This window comes from Armigeres subalbatus, chromosome 2 (genome assembly GCF_024139115.2).
Source record: "Armigeres subalbatus isolate Guangzhou_Male chromosome 2, GZ_Asu_2, whole genome shotgun sequence".
Lineage (NCBI taxonomy): Eukaryota > Metazoa > Arthropoda > Insecta > Diptera > Culicidae > Armigeres > Armigeres subalbatus.
The window spans coordinates 237,932,583-237,949,607 of record NC_085140.1 but is presented as its reverse complement, the minus strand read 5'-3'; the positions used below and the strand labels follow the sequence as shown (position 1 = coordinate 237,949,607).

The 17,025-nt window shown below is 39.6% G+C and overlaps 1 protein-coding gene across 1 annotated transcript in view; it reads left to right on the top strand.

Moving 5' to 3' along the window:
* The window catches only part of LOC134211968 (store-operated calcium entry regulator STIMATE-like), a 53,552-nt gene that overhangs the window by 5,585 nt on the left and 30,942 nt on the right, over positions 1–17,025 (top strand). The window contains exons 3-4 of the mRNA XM_062689393.1: positions 9,329–9,473; positions 9,551–9,672. Coding sequence (XP_062545377.1) covers positions 9,329–9,473; positions 9,551–9,672 — 267 coding nt within the window. The remainder of the gene's footprint in view (positions 1–9,328; positions 9,474–9,550; positions 9,673–17,025) is intronic.

The following is a 17,025-nucleotide window of genomic DNA, read 5'->3' as shown; positions in this document are numbered from 1 at the left end:
ATTCTTACGGATGAATAGCATTGCGGTGTATCGTTTGGCACGACCGTACCTTTCGACAGTCATTCGCCGCGTGAAGTTTTGTGCAAGTACCCATTTGGGAACATTACAAACGCCTCGCAGTGTATCATATCCAGAAAATCTGACAATATGTTGAATAGAAGGGGATCTAGTGGCCATGTTGCCAAAGATATTTTCCCACGTCGCACTTTTTGATCAGAGATCAGCTCCACACTAGTTGCAGTTGTGATTAGATCGCCATCAAATGATTTAAACTTAAAGACTTTATCGACCGACATTGCATTAGTTCGTCTAGCTAAGGTGAATATGAAAGTTGACCCTCCCAGCCTTTTTTCGGGTAAGCTTTGATTCACTTCTAACAGTGACTGCTAGAATGGTCAAGTTTAAGGTACATACAGGAACGATTTCTAATATCGTTCCTGTTCGCGTGTCTAACATCTAGGTTACTTCGACCTGGCAGCCAAAGTACCGGTACTACAACTGTCAAACCGATCTTGGCGATGAAACGAAACTAGCACTACAACATGATGCACAAATTATGACCAATTGAAGCTTGTTGAAGCATAATTTGGCTAAATAATTTGAATGACTACAGCGCCACTAGCGTTCTAGTACTTATGCTTCTACTGCCAAGTCTGTTACTGAAAAAAGTGTCACAGCGGAATTTGCTTAACCTTAGTAAGATGTTGGGGTCAATATGACCCAAAACGAAACTTCAAAGTAGAATAACTTTTTACCTGATAATCCGATCGTTCTGAAATTTCTTGACTTTTAATATTTTGTGGAAATGAAGCATCTGACATGAAAAAAGTATTTTAAGGTGCAACAGGAACGACCCCACAAAAAAAGTTACGAATAAGATGTTAGGGTCATATTGACCCAGAAATGTAAATGCTTATAAAACAGTCGAATTATAACCGAATTACAAAGTTTATATACCGTTCGAAAGATAAACTCATCAATTTTGTGGCTATGTGGTGATATGCTGGTTCTGGAGAAAATGGCCACCGGGAAACGACTTCCACGGGGACCTTGTCGGTCATAAAAGGGGAGCATAAAAATCGCTCCATATATGCCATTCAATCGCTAATTCTTCATATATTCTTTTAAAACGGTAATGTATGGTCCATGAAAGGGCTTCCGACGAAAGTGGCCACTCCTGGTACATGCAAGGTGCCCCCGGGGAACCCGCAGGAGGGGACATTTCCGTTTTAGCACCAAAATATGCCGTGCGGCGGCTCTTTTGTCATGATTTTCCACCAAACAGATGGTTATGCGCTTGAAATCGATAAGTGACCACATTGGCCACTCCTGGTACATACAAGGTGCCCCCGGGGAACCCGCAGGAGGGGACATTTCCGTTTTAGCACCAAAATATGCCGTGCGGCGGCTCTTTTGTCATGATTTTCCACGAAACAGATGGTTATGCGGTTGAAATCGATAAGTGACCACATTGGCCACTCCTGGTACATGCAAGGTACCCCCGGAGAATCCGCAGGAGGGACATTTCCGTTTTAGCACCAAAATATGCCGTGCGGCGGATCTGTCGTCATGATTTTCCACAAAATAGATGATAATGCGCTTGAAATCGATAAAAGACCACATTGGCCACTCCTGGTACATGCAAGGTGCCCCCGAGGAACCCGCAGGAGGGAACATTTCCGTTTTAGCACCAAAATATGCCGTGCGGCGGCTCTTTTGTCATGATTTTCCACCAAACAGATGGTTATGCGCTTGAAATCGATAAGTGACCACATTGGCCACTCCTGGTACATTCAAGGTGCCCCTGGAGAATCCGCAGGAGGGGACATTTCCGTTTTAGCACCAAAATATGCCGTGCGGCGGCTCTTTTGTCACGATTTTCCACAAAATAGATGATAATGCGCTTAAAATCGATGAAAGACCACATTGGCCACTCCTGGTACATACAAGGTGCCCCGGGGAACCCGCAGGAGGGGACATTTCCGTTTTAGCACCAAAATATGCCGTGCGAACAGATGGTTATGCGCTTGAAATCGCTAAATGACCACATTGGCCACTCCTGGTACATGCAAGGTGCCCCCGGAGAACCCGTATTAGAGGACATTTCCGTTTTAGCACGAAAATATGCCGTGCAGCGTCTCTTTCGTCATGATTTTCCACAAAATAGATGATTATGCGCTTGAAATCGATAAGTGACCACATTGGAAACGCCTGGAGCCTATGAGAGGCCCCCAGGGAACCCGTAGAAGGGGACATTTCCATTTTTACACCAATAATGGCCGTGTGGTGTTTTCCCATCAAACAGATGGACGTGCGCTCGAAATCGATAAGTGACCACATTGGCTACATTTGAAACCTATGAGGCTTCCTCGGAGAACACGTAGAAGATGACATTTCCATTTTTACACCAACATATGTCATGCGGCGGCTCTTTCGTCGTGATTTTCGTCCAAATAGGTGCCCTCGAAATCGATTATTGACATATTGTCCACCCTTAGAACCTATGAGGTGCCCCCGGGAGCCCGTAGAAGAGTACATTTCCATTTTAACATCAAAATATGCCGTGCGGTGGCTCTTTGTTATTTTTTACCAATAATGGTCATGTGCTTTGAGTTGATTAGTGATATTGTCTACTCTTGGAATCTTTGAGATGCCCTGCGAACCCGTATGAGAGGATATGTTCATGGTTATATCAAATATACTGTGCCGCTTGCGGCAGCTGTATCTTCTACAAGTCTTCAAAAAGTTGGTTATGCGCTTGAAATTGTTCTTCATTTGAAATTGGGTACTGAGTCAAATTAAAAAAATAGTTTCTGGGCTACTGTGATGATTCCTTCGAACAGCTCTATAAGGATTTTCTATTCCACATCTCGATATTACCATTAGTCGATGGTCCCTTCAATATCGACTCATAGAAGTTGAGGTTTTCACCGATCGCCGTGGACAATGATATGAAAACGCAACATTTTGATATAAAAAAAATCTCTCCTTCTGCGAGACTCCTGCGGGTACCTTGTAGGTTGTAGATATTAAGTTCAGAATGAATGACCTATTTGATAGAAAAAAACAAGATTAAACTACTTAGTGGTGATGGTGCCTTTATCGTTCGTTCAAAAGGGTTGAGAAATATATAAGAAAAGTCTAATATAGTAGTAATAGGTAGATAGCTCTTATTTTTCATATTTGTTTATTTGCATTCTAAAATTTTGAGCATAAGTGCCAGAAAAGTGATTTTCCCATGCAGCTGCTGAAATTAGTATTTTGGCCATAACTTCGGAGCCCATAGTCCGATCTGGCCAATTTTCAATAGGAAACAATAGGGTAAGATTTTCGTCGAATGCTATTTACTGCGAGTAATTCGGTTGAGGAAAAGTTCCTAAAAAGTGAGTGAGATTTTGTGTGCACAGACACTTTCAATGGATTCTTCACGGCACTCCACAATTACCGAAACTGGGTCTGGGGTTCCCCCGGGTTGATATTAGATTTCAAGAGCATAACCAACTATTTGATGGAAAATTATAGTGAAAGAGCCGCTGCACGGCATGTCTTTAAGGGCCGATGTCCACGTAAAGTTTTTTCACGCTGCTTCACTTATTCATTTCGGTATAAAAACGGAAATGTCACCATCTACGGGATCCCCGTGGGCATCTCATTGGTTCCAAGAGTGGCTAATGTGGTCACTTATCGATTTCAAGCGCATAATAATCTATTCTGTGGAAAATTATGACGAAAGAGCCGCCGCACGGCTAATACGGAAATGTCCCTTTCTACGGGTTCCCCGGGGGCACCTCATAGGTTCCAAGAGTGGCCAATGTGGTCAATTATCGATTTCGAGCTGAATATCCATCTCATTGGTGGGAAAACACACCAAAAGAGTCGCCGCATGGCATATTTTGGTGCTAAAACGGAAATGTCCCCTCCGGCGGGTTCCAAGAGTGGCCAATGTGGTCACTTATCGATTTCACTGGCATAATCATCTATTTTGTGGAAAATCATGACGAAAGAGCTGCTGCACGACATATTTTGGTGTCAAACGGAAATGTCCTTTTCTACGGGTTCCCCAAGGGCACCTCATAGGTTCAAGAGTGGCCAATGTGGTCACTTATGTATTTCGAGCAAATAACCATTTCTTTGGTGGGAAAATACACCGAAAGAGTCGCCGCTCGGCATATTTCGGTGTTAAAACGGAAATATCCCATTCTACGGGTTCCCTGGGGGCCCCTGGTAGACTCCAAGAGCGGCCAATGTGGTCATTTATCGATTTCAAGCGCATAATTATCTATTTTGTGGAAAATCATGACGAAAGAGCTGCCGCACGGCATATTTTAGTATTAAAACGGAAATGTCCCCTTTTACGGGTTCCCCGAGGGCACCTCATAGGCTACAAGAGTGGCCAATGTGGTCACTTAGCGATTTCGAGCGCATTATCATCTATTTTGTGGAAAATCATGACGAATGAGCCACCGCACGGCATATTTTGGATTTTAAACGGAAATATTTCTTTCCACGGGTTACCCAAGGGCACCTCATAGATTCCAAGAGTGGCCAATGTGGTCAATTATCGATTTCGAGACATAATCATCTATTTTGTGGAAAATCATGACGAAAGAGCTGTCGCACGACATATTTTCGTGTTAAAACGGAAATGTCCCCTTTTACGGGTTCCCCGGGGGCACCTCATAGGCTCCAAGAGTGGCCAATGTGGTCACTTATCGATTTCGAGCGCATTATCATCTATTTTGTGGAAACTCATGACGACAGAGCCGCCGCACGGCATATTTTGGTGCTCAAACGGAAATGTCCCTTCCTGTGGGTTCCCCGGGGGCACCTTGCATGTACCAGGAGTGGCCAATGTGGTCACTTATCGATTTCAAGCGCATAACCATCTGTTTGGTGGAAAATCATGACGAAAGAGCCGCCGCACGGCATATTTTGGTGCTAAAACGGAAATGTCCCTTCCTGCGGGTTCCCCGGGGGCACCTTGCATGTACCAGGAGTGGCCACTTTCATCGGAAGCCCTCTCATGGACCATACATTACCGTTTTAACAGAATCTATGAAGAATTAGCGATCGAAAGGCATATATGGAGCGATTTTTATGCTCCCCTTATATGACCGACAAGGTCCCCGTGGAAGTCGTTTCCCGGTGGCCATTGTCTCCAGAACCAGCAAATCACCACATAGCCACAAAATTGATGAGTTTATCTTTCGAACGGTATATAAACCTTGTAATTCGGTTATAATTTGACAGTTTTATAATCATTTACATTTCTGGGTCAATATGACCCCAACATCTTATTCGTAAGTTTTTTCTAATATCCGAAGAAGGTTAAGAGTGTTTATTACAACAACCTTCCGAGACCGTTTGGATAATTTCAGTTGAGTGTAAGCCCCAGCCAAATCCAGCGAGCAAAATACTTTACAGCCAGCTAATGATGCAAAGATATCTTGCGCCAGTGGGAGCGGATATGTGTTAGGTATAAGTACTTTATTATTCGATACCTTACAATCGATAACCATGCGTATGTCGTCATCTTTCTTCATGACGGCGATTACCGGAGAGGCCCATTAACTCGCAGCAATAGGAGTTATGACGTTTTGTTTCTCAAGCATCTCCAAATGATTTAATAGTTTGTCTCGGATTTTGTATGGTACCTCGTAAGCACGCTTAAAAATAGGCTGATCTTTTTTCAGAGTTAATTCAGCTTCGTACCCTACGATTGGTTCTGAAAAATCTATGGTGAAAACTTTTGCAAATTTGTCTTTCAAATTACCTAACATTCTTTCCTTGTCATCCTCTATATTCGAGTTTTGTACAGCATTAACACCGACCAATCCTTTACGCCAGTTTGGGAAAAATAAATCCATCCAATCTCGCCCAATTAGTGGAGTAAAACTGTGGTCAGTTTGCAAAACGATCAATCGAGCTAAAGCATTTCTATTGTTCAGCGACACTTTGACTCTCAACTCTCCAAGTATATTTAAACGAGATCCACTGACTACAACTAGCTTACGTGTACTATTGTAGAGGGGTACTGTTGACAATTTACGATAGTATGTGTTTTTGTCTATAACTGATACCACGGACCCTGTATCCATTTCCATAGCTATACACACATTGTTAACAACAGCATTGATCAAACATGGCTCACTAACATTATTTACAGATCTTATCATCAGGCACTCATAATCTGAATCGTCTTCATCACTAGATTTTTGAATTTTCATCCTTTTGTAGTAGTGAGCCACAGCCTCCACCATGGGTTGCTGCTCATCGACAGAATTCACCGATACTGATTTTTTGAAACGGAAGCAGTCGCGTTTCAAGTGACCTTTACGTTTGCAAAAATTACATATCGCATTAGAATAAATATTTTGTTTACGGTCGTGAGAAGTAGAACGATCTCGTCTTTTAAATGTGTTCCTCGAAAATTGCCGTCCTCTACTACTGTTCTCCCGTTTGTACTGATTGTCTGCCTGCCAATTGCTATTATGACGGCCTGAATCATCACGTCTACCTATTCGGTGTTTAACTGAATGCACGTTCGAACAACTACCTTCATTAATGATTTTCATGCGGTTACCTACATCTTCACTGTTAATGATTAATTTCTCTACAGCCTCCAAACTCAAATCCTCTTCCATTAAAAGCTTGTGTTGCAACGTTTTGTCACAAAGACCCATTATTAACCTGTCTCTTATTGCAGTTTCTTTGAATTGTAAAAAATTACATTGTTCAGCCAACAGCTTGACTGCTAGAACGAAATTTTCACTAGACTCCGTTGGACCTTGAAAACGATTATAGAATCTGTAGCGGTGCATAAGTGCTGGATCGACTTTATCAAAACGTGATTTTAGCTTTTTTACTATGTCATCATAGCTGACTGTTTCTACATCTACATCAGGATACAGTTTCACTAATTCATCATACACTGCCTCGCCGCTTAGAGTAATGAAGTATGGTCTCTTTTGATCATCAGGCACATTATTGATCTTGCAGTAAATATCAAATCGTTTGATGTAATTTGTGAAAGATCGACCGATCACGTAATGATCTAACACTCCGATTAAACCCGCTGGTGCCATATTATAGAAATATGTGTGTAACAATCTAGAACTAAACAGAAAGTGGTCACTTACTTGTGTTTGTAGTCACTCACTCTCAACTACCTTGAATTGATGTGCTGTAGTTACTTGATATGTACGCTACGTTGTTCTGGATAATGCTTGTGTTCAAATCCTCCAATGGTTTACTGTCCACTGGCCTTCCTCGAGAATCACTCACCGCTGGTTGATTATTCACTGCCGTTATAGTAATAACACTCAAGTTATGCCTTGTTACTACTAAACTAATATTGCTCTTCTCTGCACCAGGGCTCACTGCTTCCTGGCCACACTCAACCGAAATACGGTTTGTTCGGGTAACTATAAACCTGATAATGGTTTTCTCACCTACAATAGCTCACCACTTCCCGTCTCACACTTTATCGTTTTTAGATGGCTACCTCTTCGATCCCGGTTCTGATCAATTTTCCTCAAGACAATAATTAATTTTTCTTTTGTATTTGCTCTCCTTGTATTCCTCTCTTTTCAGGGAATGATTACAAGGGTACAAAATGGCGTTAGATATGTTAACTATAAGACCATATGCCTTTGTAAAATTGAAAAAAAAAACTAAATTGAATAAAAATGGTGCTAATTTTAAAGAATCCCTATTATTTTACTAATTGAATAAAAGAACTAAGACACAGCTCTACGCGGTTTGCAAAAGTTTTCACAGGTTGCTCCTACACTTTATCACACCACGTGGTGGAAGACTTGTAGAAAAGCACCGTATCGTTATTCACTTCTTAATAACTAATAACACGCGTTTTAACGAAGTTTATTCTCGTCGCCACTGTTTTGTACTTAAAACTATTTTTATGTAAATTATTTTAACTGTACTTAGGATTAGGTAGAATGGTAATTTAAGAATTTCGGGATAACTTTAAAAAGACGTTTTGTCTGCTTCATGCACTAGACTCAACTGAGCTCTAGTAATATATATTCATAGTCTCTTTGAAGGCATACATGCACAAACTCTCAGAAGGAGAGTGTAATTGATCATATAAACTTCAACTGTTATACTAGGTTCATATACAACACTAGTATAATTACTTTTATTAGTATTAATTAGGATAAGCATCATTAGGACCTAAGTTGTCTGTTGATGAATCAAACAATAAAGAATAAAGAATAAAAAGGTTAGGAAACACGTGAAAACCACAAAAAAATGATTTTTAGTAAAGTCGTTTTTCACGCGGTTTTTGGGATTTACACGGTTTTGATTTACGCGGAACGTATCCCCCGCGTAAAAACCGACTCCAGTGTATATTTGTTTTGAGTGCTTTTTTGGAGCTTGCTGTAAGCTAAAAAAATAATGTTGATTTTATTTTTCAAATCTTTGCGAAGAATATCATTCAGCAGCAAATTTAGTTAAGATTAAGATACCCAAATCACAATATGCAATTGTATTAACAGAAGATGATAATTTATTCATTTCTTGAAAATGATTAAACTGTTCAGTAAAAGTTCAGGCGATCGTTTGACAATATACGTAGCTATGTAAATTACGTGGAATTGTGTTCTCTGTTTGCTTTCAAATTTACAATCACCGGGGGTGCTAATGAATCGGCCTAGGGAGTAGGATTGGGTCATATTTTCTGATAAAAGTAATCGTATTGAGCCATCAATACTGTACTTTCGTCTCTTATCGTAAAAGTTCAAGTACCGAAGAGTGATTGTCCCTAGCTACTCTTCCATTGACAATACCACTTCCAGAATATTGAGTGGTTGGGAGTTACTCGGGTGTCTAGCAGTTTTTTTTTCATATTGATGACGTTCTTTCTCAAGTCCTCATGCGTTAAAATAACTATTTGCACCCTAAATTATCAAATATTAATCATAAAAGATTGCTATTAGTTTTAACAAAACAATGCTACCACCATTGATTTTTGAGATTGTGTAGTTGCGAATGTGGTCTCCAGTTACCCTTGCGAGCAAAGGCGTAATATTGCCAATCCGGAGATGGCGAGTTTGATTCTCGGTCCTGTCTGGAATGTTTTCGGGTGGTAAACATTCTCGACTCCCTGGGCATCCATTGTACTTGCCACATAAGTTGCATACTCATGCAGTGACGGGCATAGAAAAGTTTTCAATTAATAACTGAAGAAATATTAATAGATTACTTGAAGTTGAAAAGCAGGCCAAGTTCCAGTTGGAATGTAGAGCCATAGAAGAAGAATTTGCGAATAATCGGTTTATTTCTGGTCATGTTCCTATATTTTCAGGTAAACGGTTTTGTGAACCGCTCTACAACAGACGATCATGGGAAACGTGGTGGTACGATACATCAAAGCAAGGTATTGGTGCCATGGTGATCCACATGACTAACGTCTACTTGGCCCCGCTATTCCAGGGGGACCCCTGTACCTGGTAAGTTTTTGTCAGGAACGCTCAATTTAAATGATAGTATCTTCATTTCTCGTATCGTGTTTTATCATATATTTTAGGTATATTATTAACTTCCTACTGGATTCCACAATTGGTCTATTTATCATTTACATTGGCATTAAAACCTGTCAGTATTTAGCGCGGAAGAAGAAATGGGATGCGATTAACTTCGGCGAGTATGGTGAGTATATGAAGCGGGATTTTATCTTTATAAGTACTCGCACGATTTTTATCAGCGCTTTCCGAACGTATGTGACGATATATTTGTTTTTGTTATTTGGCTTCCAGCTGTTTAGCTCTTTTATCTGAGTATGACAACATTGAAAATCTATGTGTTTTTATCGAGACGCCCAATATGCCTTTCACCGTTCATCCATCAGCAATGAATGTATATTGGGTTTACTTACCTGCATTATTGGCATATTCCAAAGCTTATCATCGAGTGCTTAGAGGCTGAAAGGTGAATGCCTGCGCACTATGGGAAGGATAAATAACATGAATTATGTGATTGGACGATGCTTTTCTATTCCCCAGAAAAACATTCCTCAGAATGAATCGTTCTCCAGAAAATAGAATATGTAGATGAAAATCTTACTGGCACCACATCCCCCATTGGGACATTGCTGCCTCGCCACTTAGTGCGAAGTATCCATGCCAACTTACCATTTTTGTATTCGTATATCATGAGGCTAACACGATGATACTTTTATGTCCAACGAAGTCGAAAAAATATCCAACTCAAAAATTTCCTCTGCGCCCCATTGACAGTCTCACAAGCCCTCCGCATATCGTTCTGCTCTATTATTTACTACGCCTCAGTAATCACTTGTTTTTCATACTGTTTTTACAGCCAACAGCCATAGTGTATCCAAAGAACTTACCACTCAAGATGCATATTCATGTAATCGGCGGGCATAATTACAAGCTCGTACCATTATGTATGGATTCTTATATTTTCTGCGGAATCAGAATAAACAATCGTCTTTTGACATCTCGATTCTCGATATTAGCATATTATCAATATTATGATAATATTACTATCTCACACTTTACATAGTGTACTACCTAATCTGATAAAGTGTAAATTTATTCTTCTATCAAAGACCCCACTCTTCCACATAGTGCTGCGGTTTATCTCCTGTGTATGACCGGCAAATACCTATTGTCAGTACCATGAATCAGTCTATTTTGTTTAAATACTGATAACGCTGTGACGCGGACCACAAAGCCTTATATCGTTGAGATTATTCATGCATACATCAAATGTACTATAATCACAAAATGTTGCTGATAGGTGAATTCAAGTTGGAAGAAGAAGACAATCGATAGTCTGATTCGCATAATACAAGATAAAAAGATCCTTATGTCTTTCTCGTGCAACAGAGTTGTGCCGAAAGGTTATCATTTCACTCCAAAACCGAACTTTCTATAGAAGAAGCATCGGAGATTCATAGTGTTATATACCAATCGAATCAGCTCGATTAACTGAGCAGGCTGACCAGATAATATCGGTGAAACGCGCTTGCAAAACGGGATATCAAAAAATCTTGTGATTAAATTCAAGAGCTATGGAAATTTCAAAATTTATGGGCTTAATTTTCATACTTCGTATAAGCAATATGAAATATTTTAGAGTGAATCGTTCACCATCATAACTTTCTATTGTAATAAGTTAGTTGAGAAAAATACTAAACTACAAATATTTCATTCTTCAAAAGGGACGCGGACAAAAACACGAAAGAGCAAAAAAACGCATCTTCCAATATTTTTGTTGTTGTCTTTTAGAAGAGATTTTCAGTCCTGGCTGGCTCATCTCTTGATTTCTATATTTAAAAAATGACTGTGGAATTTGAAATTTTATTTTAACCTACTCTTATACATACATTAATGATTTTTTAATTGACCAAAATTCTGAACAATTGAAAATAACAAACAATAGTTACTATGTCTGAAACTCGACTTATGCATTGCACAACATGTGATAGATTTAGTTCGAAAAAGGTATTGGAGGGTAACCGATCCATTCGGTAGGGTTTAATCCCACGAAACCAATACACTAGACAGGTGCTTTCCCTGTTAAGCTACGAAGAACCTCCGTCGTCCTCCGCAGCTTAGCGGGTACTGATGTAGTAGGGGAAGCACCTGTCTAGCGTACTGGTTTCGTGGGATCAATCCCCGCCTAACATGTTGTTCAATTAATAAATCGAGTTTTAGACATAGTAATTAATTTCCACTCCGGGTGGCTTAATACCCGGAACATACACTGAGGATACTGGTCGTAAGATTTTCATACGACCAAACTTATGACAATGTTTCATAAGAATTGAACTATGAAAATCTTAAGATCATATTTCGGTCACATTCTATATTTTTATTGGATATCCAACAAGACGTTTCCTTGAACCGTCGGTGGGCGTGTGGTGTGATCACACACCTCCCTAATCACGACGCCCATGGTTCGAAACCAGATTACACTTTTTTTAACGCTCCTAAAAAATTTCATAAGATTGTCGTATGAAATGTATTCCATTAGTGAATCGTATGAAAATCAATACATTTTCTTGTGGCGAATTTTCAAAAGAGAATCGTATGATGGTCTTACGACCAGTATCCTCAATGTAGGCATTTAACTTTGGATGAATCAAACAATAGTTGAAGTACCCTCCCTGAGGCCGGTTTTGGACATTAGAAGGCTAAGAAAAATAGGATTAAGAAAAAATGTCAAAATACAGATACGAAAAGAGCAATAGGGAGGAATCATTGATTTCCCGTGCCAAATCCTTTTCCATGAATATAAGTGGGAAAAAAATCTGTGAATAAGAATAATAAGAATTTTAACAAGGAAAGAACATTAATAGAAAGTGAATTCAATTATTTCCATGAATATGGTTGGCGCTTGACAATAAATGTCAAATCTAATCAATTCACAATTCTTTTTGATCGAATTTGATTTATATGATTTGTAGTCTGGTTTACAGCTCGGACTCTCGAAGATCACCACCGGATTGTATTTTAAATCGGGCCGGATTGCCGGATTTTTTATCCCATAAATCCCGCCCACACATAGGAGCAAAATTTGCAGACAGGCTCCTACGTACGTGAGGACCTTAAATCTAGCCTTTATCATACCAAATTTTCTCTCGCTTTGAAACTGTCCTAAACTCGATTTTGTTCAGTTGATTTATAAATTGAGGCGTCGAGGCGTGACCTGATTTTCAGGGAATACTTGCGTACCAAGTTACTAATCCGTTCAATTGGTCAAATCGCATTGCAATAAGCAGAAACAAATTATTGAAATTAAACTGTATAAAAAATTTCCCGGAGAAGTACCTGTTGTCATCAACTGTTAAAAACCCTAAGAAAAGTCGATTAATGGGAAATACAAAACGCTAAAAAAACAATAGCCAACTTTTCGTATAGTAAACCCTTACCGATTTTCTCGCATTGCAAGTTGCATTCGAGAGAGGACAAATCCTAGTTGATCACTATTAAATTTGATAACGATCGGTCATTGTGTTTAAAAGTTATGATGAAAATTGTGCATCGAACCGAAATGGATGGAACGAAAAACCGAACGAAATGGTTGGTGTCTTGGCTAAATACGAGAAAGGCATTATCACTACTCGGTGAATTAAGGTGAGTTTTTAAAATTATAAACTAAATATGAATATAATTGAAAAGCCCTCGGATATGTTATCTTAATGCGGCGATGGGAGGTCTTACGCGATTGTACGACAATAGGAGATCGTCAGTTGCATTTTAGCAAAAATTCCGCTTGAGGCCCTTTCAAAACATTTTATCAACAGCCACCACACCTGATGGTATAATTGCAATATTTCCATTATCAGGCGACAGGTGGTGTTGCTGCGTGTTTGTATCAATGTAATATTGCATATACACTAGTGACATCTGCTGTTCGATATCGTAAGTTTTCAATGTTCCATCCACACACACGAGGTGGAGAACAGTATTGAAGAAATTGAAAGTATACAGCTAGAATTTAGTATGGAGGTACAATGAAATCTCTTTTATTGTTTAGAACTGTAGAACAAGTCGTGGGTACAAAAAATCTAAAAATTATTTGTTGCTTTTTGACCTATCTTTCATATTGATGCGATGCGTAGTTGATGAGAACGGATGATTTGTCCATACAAGGAAATTCATTTTACTTTAAATGTCGTGGCGCCATCTCGTTCAAACACCACCTTTGTCTTTGCCTTATTCGCGGTAAAACATTCCGCGGTTAACCATTTCGCGGTGTACCATTTCGCGTTCAGTATTATCTCGCGGTTTATATTATTTGGCGGTATACCATTCCGCGGTGAAAGTTTTCGCGGTCAATACCAATTTGCAGGTTTAATTTTACTAATGTTACAAGTAGGGGGAAAGACGGCTTTGGCAGGTTTTGTTCTATTATTGGCAGGGGGGTTTTTGTCGACTAAATTTTATGAAATTTGGCCACAATATTCTTTGATATGCAAAGAATGTTTAGGCCAAATTTGAGCCTAGTCAGTCATAAAAAACCCTGCCAATAATAGAACAAAACCTGCCAAAGCCGTCATTCCCCCTAGTTCAATAATGTGTTCTTTAGTTTTGTAAAGCCTCAAAATTCACCTACACGGTTAGAAAAAAGTACCTAATTTTAGGTACTTTTTTTCTCTTGCATCTCCCTCCCTCTTCCCTTTGTTGTCATAAAATGAAGAGCAAAACCACTCAACAAGGGCATTAAAGTGTGGGAACCCAACGTTGAGTAATCTCATGTTTACAAAAGTTGAGTGAAATTTACCTAACTTTTGGTTAGTTTCTATTTAAAATTTAGTATATTTTACTTCTTCTTCTTCTTCTTCTTCCTATTGGCATTACATCCCCACACTGTGACAGAGCCGCCTCGCAGCTTAATGTTCATTAAGCACTTCCACAGTTATTAACTGCGAGGTTTCTAAGCCAGGCTACCATTTTTGCATTCGTATATCATGAGGCTAACACGATGATACTTTTATGCCCAGGGAAGTCGAGACAATTTCCAATCCGAAAATTGCCTAGACCGGCACCGGGAATCGAACCCAGCCACCCTCAGCATGGTCTTGCTTTGTAGCCGCGCGTCTTACCGCACGGCTAAGGAGGACCCTATATTTTACTTAATATTAAGTGAATTTTAATTAATTTCAAGAAAAAAATACTTAATGTTGGGTTCCCACACTGAACCTCCGATTTGAGTGAAAAGTCCCTAAGATTAGGTACTTTTTCTTAGCCACCCTATAACCAGAGACCGGCGGAGTGAAAAACTGTCGAAATGGCAACGTATGAAAATGCATGAAATAGTGTTAATAATACCGGCATCACTTGAACTTTTTGCTTGCTTCTTATGGATGCAAAAAGTAAACAAGTCGAATTGGAACCGCTTTTGACGGTCCGATTGGAAACAAGATGGCGTCTTCGCCGATCTCTTATTGTAGTATTTCTACTTTTTCTAAACGTGTAATTATTATGTGAAGCAAATTGAGATTCTCGCGTCCGAATGTGTGAGTGGCGATAAAAGGAAAACAAACACTCCTAGATGGTGCAACTCAGCAATGCTTGGGTTAAAATGAGTATATTTCCACTCTTTTGCAATCATTGTGATGACCCAATCAATTTCGAGGTTATGAGCAGAAGGAAAACAAACATGTATGTAGTAATTAGCCAAATCACTGCAATATACTTCTCCAAAATGGGATACGCGTTACGGACGAGAACTTCGGATATCGCGAAATTTGAAACACTGCTAAACAACTTCGATAATAATAACTTTTATTCCAATCGTAAATCGCAAAGTACAACCGATCAGAAGCTCTCGCTGTTACCCACTCGCTCTTGTGTGAAGAGACCCTTGAACCCGCGAACAACAGTGAGAGCTTCGATTTTATTTAGGGATGTTCACGGAATAATTTCAACAAATCGGCCATCCTGACCACCATCCGGCCCGGATGGTGCCACTTGCTCATCCGTTCCTTCTGTGTTTTGTCTATCGTCGTCCTGCTCTTGGATATCATCTTCGTCCTCGTCGTCGATTGGTATGAATCGCTTCATAAACTCGGCGCAGGTCGATGTCCGGTTAGGTCCTTCTTCGTTCCCGATTTTTTCGACATCGTATCTGTCGTTTCTTTTTTTCTTGGTAACGCGATATGGTCCCAGAAATTTTCTTGCAATTTTTAGATGTGTACCGAATTGCGTTCGACTGATCGCTACTAGGTCGCCAACTTCGTAGTTTTCGGCATCTTTCCTATTTGAGTCGAATTGTTGCTTCATCTTTCTTTGCGTCTCTTGTATATTGGCCCTTGCATGCACTCTAATTTCATCACGAGAATCCTCGAACGACTTAATCCATTCTTGCTCAATTACTTCAGCTAATTTTATATCCTCTGGCGCCCTCATTTTAGTACCGAACAGCAGTTCAAACGGTGTTCTTGCTATACTTCGCTGAAGAGTATTATTTAAAAATCTTTGAAGGTTTCCGACATGCAGATACCAGTTTTCTGGATTATCAATTGAAAGTTTTGCCAAAGCGGGTACGATTACTCCATGGATTCTCTCTACTTGGCCATTGCCGCGCGGTACCCCAGTAGTAATTTGTAGATGCTCAATTCCTTCTGTCTCACAATAACATTTAAATGCAGTTGATGTAAAAGCAGCCCCTCTATCCGAAACTATTCTCTTTGGATTTCCAAACACTATTCTTTGTACTTCCAACTTTTTTAATACCTCATCAGCAGTCGTAGATTTGACAGGATATATCCAAACAAATTTGCTAAAAGCATCGATAACAGTAAAAATATACCTGTACTGTTTGTTGGATGCTGTAAGTGGTCCCAAATGGTCAACGTGGTAAGTAGATAATGGTACTTCATCTTTTGGAATAGGGTAAAGAAATCCTTACCAGCCTTTCGACTTGCCAAAATGCACGGCACGCAGCTTTTTACAATTTTCTCTATTTTCATCGACAAATTATCTATCCAGTATTCTCTGTTCAAAAGTTCACTCATTTTCTTCACTCCGAAGTGGCCTTGTTCATGAACATTCCTAATAATTGCATTCTGCATTAAACTAGGTATTACTAAAAGCTTTCCTCCACCAGCATGCTTATATAAAACTCCATGATCTACTGAGTAATCACCAAACGGTTCTGTGTTCAAAACTTTGAGAATTGCTGCTAATCTTTCGTCCTTTTGTTGGCATGCTTTAATTTGATCAATAATATTGTTTTGCAATAGCATTACTGAGGGATTTCTACTAAGTGCATCTACATGTTTCATGCGAATGCCAGATCTATGTTCCAAAACATATTGATACTCTTCAAGCAACAAAGCCCATCCCGCTATCCTTGGAGATATATCCTTTTTAACCATCGTCATCTTGAAGGCAGCGCAATCGGTTACAATCGCGAAGGGAATTCCCAGTAAATACACTCGAAATTTCTTCAAAGCGGAAACTACCGCCAAAACCTCTAACTCATAGCTAGGATAATTTGATTCAGCACTTGAAGTTTTTCTGCTAT